Here is an 8,810-nt window from a genome sequence, read left to right on the forward strand (position 1 = left end):
GACTGGGTCAGCGTCAAGCCGACGTGCAGCATCGATATCAATGATGGTGGCAATGCCCTCTGGTCGGAATCCCTCTGATTATCTGTCTAAAGTGTGATGTATTTATACAGCTCTACCAGGACCACTGACGTAGGTGTGTTCCCAAACAATAGATAACAGACATGCTTGGGACGGCAATTAATATAAACAATCCCTCAAAAGTATAGAAAGGGAAAATCCCTAAGTGTGAACACCTACTGTTTGTTTGTCTTTGTTGCTTGATATTGACGCCTTAGCAAAGCATAACAAGTGGCCTAACTATAAACAAGGCAGCCATCTTAGAAGAGTTAAATAATTAAATGGGCTAAGACAGAGCAAGCTAAGTAGGTTAAAAGTCACTAGGTGACGGGGGCACGAGTCTGCAAGCCAGAGGCTAACTCCTGTTATCCCGTTAACACAAACTAGGATTCACTATACCACCAGTGCCCCTCTGTATCTGTATCGAGCCCTCAGCCTAGGCCCCCTGCCATTTCAAGCTTCTGACCCACACATACAAAGCCATCCACAACCATACATCACCCTCACTGGCAGACTTCAGGAAGGGATCAAGTCTTGGCTTTTCAACTGAAACCCTCAGCTCAGCACCCGGATACCGTCACGGGTCAAAAGTAGTGTTTTACAAGAACTAATTGATTGATTGATTGCAGGTATATAAACAATTCTCTCTAGTGTGTTCTCATTGCAATTACAGGTTACAGAATGTGCTTATTTGTCACACAGCTTGACAGTAAAGGGGTCTCAACAAGCACTGGCTTCCGTTTCATTATTATATATGTGATCTCTCTACTGCCCCTAGAGATATTGTTATTGTTACTTACTTGCATACACATTCTTGAGTGCACCAGTGCTTCCCTTCCTTCTTCTGCATGCCTCTTTTCTATATAGGTTTCTGTAAATCTTATGCCTATCCGTCTTAAGGTCTTTTGGAAATTATAACTATCCTATTAATTAAAGGAAGCAACTGCTTCTCACATAGCCCCCTCTAATGATCGCACCTGTGTTAATAATGTACCACAAAGAAACAGGCATAAATGCAAAACTAACCCCAAAAAAACTAATGGACTTACCACTAGCTGTCGACAGCTAAATAGCACGTTACTCGCCGTAAAGCATTTTAAGCATTTTCATTTAACCAAACCTATCCTATTTGAAATGCAGGCATGGTGCAAGGATGCCTGTGTTGGTGCCAGGCAGCCAAAAGGGCACCAGTGCAAGGATAGAACAGGGATGCACCATAATATGTGAAACATGGCACATTCCTGCTTTATCCCTCTCGTGCAGCACAGCGCAGAAAGGTGACTTGCTGTGCTGTGGGGAACATTGATAAATGTACCCCTTGTTTCTACAGAATAGAATGGCCCTGGACTGTGTTCTTGTGGCTTCAGAGGGTTTGTGCCTGGACTGTGTTCTTGTGGCTTCAGAGGGTTTGTGCCTTAGCAGAGTTAAAATCTCTCTCTTAGCTCCTTAAACCTTGCTTCAGTATCTATGAACAAATAGGGTTGATTAAGAGGAACGTAAGAGAATTGCATGAGAGTCAGAGTGGTTAAGAATAAGTTATACATGGGAGTGCCATCTGATCTTAGATAACTGGATTATTTGGGAAATGGGGAATGAAGATTTCTGAAATAATTATACCTATGATTTTTTTTTGTTGGTCTTTCATGTTTTGATTAAACTGAGTTTACACATCATTCAAAGTGTGTATAAAAATAAAGGCATTGCCCATGCTTATCTACTCAATGTTGCTGAATTTAATAACCAGACTGTATGCTATTGAATCACTGGGAGTTTTCGCTTAATGTTTAAAAACTAGGGCCTGATGGCTAAGGCTCCGCGTTTTCTGTTTTTACTGATTTGTACTGGTAAATACACATAGAAAACAATGTGTTCAGTGTCTGTATTTATTTTTAAAAGTGGAAAACTACAGAAAAATGTGCCTCTTGTGAGCGACTCATGCTGTGCTTCATGAATTCCAGGCTACCAACCGAACAGAGAGACGGCAAGGGGAGTTAAAGCAAGGATGAGATATTCTTAAATACAGGGATATGTTAACATACATTTGTATATAATGCTCATATTGACCTGTGGCTATAGTGCTTTGTTATATGTGGCTGCTTAATTTGCTTAAATGTGACAGGCATCAAAGTATGAGTGCATGTTTTTCCATTAAATAAATGTGGAAATACACCATTTGATGACTTAATTTATTCCTAAAACACAAAATAAATATGGATAAATACCAATAAGATGGTCAAAAAATAAATTTGGATAAATGCAGATGAAAATGTTGAAAAAATAAATACCATAAAACTGGAACCCTACTGATGACCTATTTGTTTTTTTTTAGAACTTGCTTCTTGTTTTAACAATTGTGAATTGTTGTTTATACCTGCCGAACACACACTAAAGCCCTACCATTATTACACATTTACAAGTATTTTAAATATACTTCCCTTTTATTATCCTGTGTTGGACACCTCACATTTAGCATAACTGTTCAACATATCCCTGTCCTGAAGTACAATGAAGCGAGGACTGCAGATGTAGTGCTCTGCCTATTTAACCAAGCATGTTGCATACCTCCTTCAGTGTCTTCTTGCATTCTTCCCACAACATAAGCCCAGCACATTATCATTAGCGTGGCTACTTTTATATTCTGTTTGATCATATGTGCTTTTCCCCAATTATATTGAGAAAAGTTGTATAAATATAGTGCAGAAATGTATAGAAATGACCATTCCATGCTCCAACAGATCAGACGGCGGACTGCTCGTCTGCTGAAATTCAAGTCAAATCAATCTTTCTTCGGATATTACTCCATAAAAGATATACAATTTCTTTTAATAAAAATAAGGAAAACATGCAATAAAATATTTCTACACATTAATAATAAATAAATAAATACCTTCATATTAACATGTTTGGCCATTATTCATTCTCATAACGGAGGATTTCTAGGTGCCTAAACTTTAGCCTCTGTTCTATAGCACATAGAATACATTTTGTCACTGCATAACATTTCTCTTTAGTATCCAATTTACATAAATAATTAAAAGCTTTTCTACAATAAAATAATTTGTTAATAACAAATTAAAAAACATTTCCTGACATCATGATATAGTCTGCAAGATACAATAAAGTGCATTGTGGATTGTGCAAATCGTCCTGCACAGGGACACTTCAGTAATTTTTTCTCCATATCCCCATCTTTGGGAAAGCCACTAAAAAATGCAATGTCCTAAAACTCATCCAAGTTCAATAAAATCTTTCTTGAATGTTTGATACTATTAGTAAAACATTTTGAATAGTCTTGTTGGCTTCAGTCAAATAAAGTGCTACTGTCGATTTCTTACATTCTCTATTGGATCTGTCACTTTCTCTCCATTCCATTAGTTGATTTTTAAATTATTTTTTGCTGAGTTGGAGGATGATAACTGGATCATCTAGATTTGAGTCCATATTTATACTTTTCAGCACATTTTTCAGGTGCACAAACCATGGAAGTCTGTCCCAATGTTCTAGTGTTAAGCAGTCTTTAAAAATCTCCTTTGTGAACCGTGTCCCGTCTTTAAACCAAATGCTGTGTCATGCTAATAAGGCACTAATATATATTAAGTATTCCACATAGGGACAGTCTAATTCCATATGTACCATGTAAGTAGAAGTATTATTTGGCACAGCAAGTAGTCTACAGAGGAATTTATTCTCTAATACTTGTAATGACTGAATCTCGGGAATTGAGCACCAAAGGATAGAACCATACGTGATACTATTAATTGTTTTACTTCTATAAATATTTAGCATTTCCCTAAGGGGTTTATTATCAATTCTCCTTGAAAATCTAAAAACGGCCTCTGTTGCCCTTATATACTTTATCTTAGTTACTTCTTAGTGTTGGTTCCAATGGCCCGTATTAGAATACTGTACACCCAGGTATGTAAAACTATGTACCTCTTCACATTTGTAACCCTTAATAAAGTACGGTTTCTTTCTGGCCTTTCCTGGGCCACAAGTCATAACAATTGTTTTGTTGAAATTCAGGCACATATCCATATATTCTACAAAGCCCTCAATCAGCCGATGTAACCCGTTTGCAGTTTGTGACAACAGGACTGCATCATCTGCATATAGCAGGACTGAGACAGGACATTCCTCAATTTTAGGTGTATCGATTGCCTTATTTTTTAAATGGGCATCTACCCCGTTGTTATAGAGGCTTAAATGCAGCCGTGGCGTATGCCTCTTCCAATCCTAAGTCCTGGAGTACATTCACCATTTCTTCCATACCGCACTCACGCTGTTAAATGATTATAAAATTGTGCCAAAAAACGGAATATATCTAGGGGCGCACCCAGGTCTACTAAAACTTTCCACAGCTTTGCATGATTCACTACATCAAAAGCACTGCTAAGATCTGCAAAGCAGAGAAACACATGGCCCTTTTTAGCTATTGTGTATTACCTATTATTAGGTTAAGATTTATTCACTGTTCCAATGTACCAACCTCAGGTCTAAATCCCATTTAGGCCTCCATAGGTATCTGATTATCGGTTGCCCAAGGCTCTAATTTTTCTAGGAGTACTCTTCCTAATCATTTTATTGAAGAGTCTATCAGGGAAATAGGTCAATAGCATTTAGGGTTGCCTCTGTTTCCCTTTTTAAAAATAGGAACAATTATACTTTCTGTCAATGAAGTTAAAAAATATCCCTGTGTCACACTCTGAAAAACTTGGGTCAACATAGGGCACCATAGATCCATGTATGTCAGATAAGCGTCTACTGGCACCCCATTGGGGCCTGGTGCCTTCCCTTTCAAACATCTTCTCAGGGCAGATCTAACTTCCTCCAAGCTAATCGTTTTCAGAAAGGGTGGCTTGATCTCGACTATTTCAGCATTCAATGAATGCATAGCCGAGCGGTCTGAATTAAATATTATACCAAAATGGGAGAGCCAGTCCGCTGATGGAACATGTGTAGTAATTTCAAGTGCATCTGTATTCACACATCCCCTGTGTCCTCTCCCAGTGTGTCTGTGAGGCCACCTCCTAAGGTACACAAACGCAGCCACACACCCACCCAACAGCCATCCACCTCATGACAGCCTCCAGCCCATGCTCAAGATTATCCCATACCCTAGCTCTCAAATGTGCCTTCCTAGTCTCCAATGCATATTTATAGTTGCAACGTTTAGTGATGACTTCTTCCCTATTTCTTGGTCGGGCCTGTAAGGCTTGCTAAAGTTCCTGACTTGCTTGTGAACATTTACGATCAAACCAGCCCTGTTTTACCTCCTTTTTGTTACCGGATGTGACTTTTAGGCTCTCTGAAAATGGCATTGCTAAGTTGATTGAAGGACGCTAGGATCTCTGGTGGGCTTTGATTAAAGTCTGTGCATAGTAAAATGTATTGTTTATGTTGAGTCACAATTTTTATCATCAGGTCTGTTTCATTTATACCAGTCCATTTTATGGCAATTCCATTTTCCATTTTTATTCCTATGTTGGTAGCTAATCGTTCTCCTATATTATAGGGTTTAGCTAATCTCATTATTTGTAATTATAATAACTGATTAGTACAATTCCTATAGTACCATTTACACAGAGATATAAAAACTGATAATAAGGGGAGTCAAGGAAGGATTTCACCAATGTAGACGGTACTAATGTTGAGATCAATGTTGCTAACCCCACTTTAGCCCTCCCGCTAGATGAGGGGGAAGCTGGTGTAATATATGCGGAGTATCCTTCAATAAAGAAGGATCTCATGTGCCATGTCTCTTGTAGGCAGAGTACATGTGACAAACTTAATATGTTCTGCCATTCCTTATCAGCCAGATTAGTTTTTACCCCAGCTATATTCCATGACATAAGGGTAATTGAGTCCCTTGTTAAGGGCCTCCTGTCAATCTCAACATTACCATTACAGCTCAGGATATCAGATTTTGACTCTATAGTGATGTTTAATGTTTCATCTGGGGCTAACACCCCTATTCTATTAATATCATCCTGCTGTCAAGCCAGATCCTCGGTGTTGCTAAGGGGGCTTAATCGATTAGAGCATTCTAGGTTGTCATAACTATCCAGATTGCTGGATACTTCATTTGTATCCACTGAGCGTCCTGCACCTAGAGTATTCAGGGCCTTATTATGACCTTGACGGAGTTGTTTCCTCCATCACAAATGTGGCGGCTATTCCGTCCTCCGTATTATGATTCCCTTATATTCAATGGGGATCGTAATAGGGTGGACTGGATAGCCTCCACATTTGTGATGGAGGAAACCCCTCCGTGAAGGTCGTAATGAGCCCTCAGTGTGCTATAGAAATACCCTAAGGGGACAGCCGTTATCTCCCTTCTCATGTTTTTGCAAGCTCGATGTCTTTTTCCTAAATCTAACAATAATCTTCACACAAAGCGGGGGTCACAACAATTAACCACTATACAATCTTCCTCTTCTTCCAAATATCCCACCCACTGAACTTGTCTTGCACATAAGATTTCATGGAATAATATATCAGGTGTACATATATTCATGTGTTATTTTGTTATGTAATTCTGGCCAGGTCTCCATGATGTTTGATCCCAATTTGGGGACATTTTTAAGTATAATTGTATATGGGAGGAAATCTGGGGGTAATTGTAAAACCTCCTTCGCAGATCTATCTCTAGTCACACTCTGCCATTTATAATTTACATCTAGCTGCCTCCCTTGATTAGTAGTAGGTGCCTTTGGTTGGGATGATTCCCTCTGCGCAGGGTGACAGTTTTTCATGCCTCTTTTATTAGAGTCCACATTCCCTGTCATTGTAATGTTCCTTGTACCTATATCCACTTGGTTCTCGATCAAGGTGATATCGCAACCAGGGATGGGATCTTTAGCATTGATCACTGTATTAACACTTTTTTTCTATTTTGCTTACACATTCTTTTATCTCCTTCATTTCTAGCAATACTTTGCACTCTATATTGTCTACTTTGCTATGTAACTTCTTAAAGAAAGTTTCCATACTTTTTAATAGGGGGCCATCATAGCCTATAGGTTTGGTCAACGATTTTCCTCCATGTATTTCAGAGTTTATTTTCCCACCCTTAGGTAGCTGTAATAGTGGTATGGGATTGAATTTCGTTATCTGCCTGCATATTTTCATCTTAGGTGGATGAGGAGTTAGGTCATCTATACTATTCAGGGGTTCAAGTCCCACTATTGTGTTTGTTGGTACTGATGGGCCTAAAGAAGACCTGGGAACCAAACCAAAAGTACTTTCCTTTGGAGATTCTAGTTTGATAATCAAGTTAGCAGCGTCAGTACTCACTTCTATAATGGCCTCATGTAAAACACTTTTGGTTGACACCAGACATGCTTCGGCATTGGTAATCTCTTCATTGAGTATACCCATTGCGTCTGTAAGATAGTTGGTGATTATATTAATGGTGCTAGAAGTTTTTGTGTTAATACCATTCCCAACTTGGTTTTGCTTCCTTTTCCCCATTGTAAATGTGATCTATAATTGCTAAATAGGGTTATCTTTGCTAATCAAGGCAAGATTTATACGAATTCTCAGCCCAGCAGTCCAACAGAGTATGCCCAGCCTCCTCTGGGCTCTGACGGGCACAGACGGGCCTACTCTTGGCCCGGTCTTTGCCCGGGTGCGTCCAGTGGAGCGGGAGTGGAGCGACCTTTTCACCACGCATCTGGGCGCAAAATGGCAGCTGGTGGCTCTGGTGCCTTGAAGGAGTCTGGGGCTTATGGTTCTGCCCTCCCCCCACAAACAGGCAGAGACTTCGTCCCATGGAGCGGGAGTGGAGAGACCTTTTCGGGTGAAAAATGGCGGGCAGCGGCTCTAGTGCTGCAAAGGAGTCTGGGGCTTGTGGTTCTGGACCCCCCTCCCAAACAAGCAGAGAGTTGCTGAAATTGTAATTTGCACTGTCTGAAATGAAACTGAAGATAATTTGACTTTTTATTTATCGATTGTAGAATTTTCTCATAATAATGTATCTCATAGTTTAACATTTTATTTGTATTTCAGGTCCCATTGTTCCAGTAGAAAGTAATTTCTTTAATCAGTTACAGAAGCACAGGCAGCTTATTTCTGGAAGGGTACACCATTCTAAGATCAAAATGAAGGAATATGCTGATAAACTAAGATCAAATACTGTTACATTTTAGTCCTGGAGAAAACGTGTGGCTTTGTTCTTGTTTTTTTCCTGTTCATACCTTTTTAGGAAACTTTCGGTCATGATTCTTTGAACCGTTTCTGATTACTCATGAAATCAGTCCGTGTCTTTTTGCTTGACATTGCTTTATACTCTGAAAGTTTCTTCTATTTTTCTTTCATCATAGCAGAAGCCAAATGCTCCTTATTCTTGTCACTGATTTCCACCTAAAGCTCTGCCAGTTACATTACAAGGTCAACCAGAATGTGATGTGAAAGCAAATTAGGATTCTCATAGGTTTTGGGGTCATCATCAATTTCTGATTCACTGCAAAATGTTTCTTGGAAGATAGATAGATAAAGTTCATTGTACAAAAACAAATATTGGATGCTATAGATAGCTTATTAGGTTACACTAAAAAGCATCAATACAGTTAAACAGTGGAAGTTCCCACATAAAGTTATCTTATGAACTAAGGAAGACGATTAAAGACATGATGATAATACACTTACTGAGAAATGCCATATCTAATGACTGTATTACACATGCAATACACCTAAACAACGCACTGCAAAGTATGTTGAATTCTCCCATTGGGCCTGGTCCATTCTGCAAGGTC

At 39.2% G+C, this 8,810-nt stretch overlaps 1 protein-coding gene across 1 annotated transcript in view; it reads left to right on the forward strand.

The window, feature by feature from the left end:
• Positions 1-7,768, forward strand: part of LOC138249301 (extracellular calcium-sensing receptor-like) — a 122,465-nt gene extending 114,697 nt beyond the window's left edge. Inside the window, exon 7 of the mRNA XM_069203259.1 lies at positions 7,557-7,768. Coding sequence (XP_069059360.1) covers positions 7,557-7,768 — 212 coding nt within the window. The remainder of the gene's footprint in view (positions 1-7,556) is intronic.
• Positions 7,769-8,810: the final 1,042 nt, after the last annotated feature.

Source organism: Pleurodeles waltl, chromosome 8 (genome assembly GCF_031143425.1).
Source record: "Pleurodeles waltl isolate 20211129_DDA chromosome 8, aPleWal1.hap1.20221129, whole genome shotgun sequence".
Taxonomy (NCBI): domain Eukaryota; kingdom Metazoa; phylum Chordata; class Amphibia; order Caudata; family Salamandridae; genus Pleurodeles; species Pleurodeles waltl.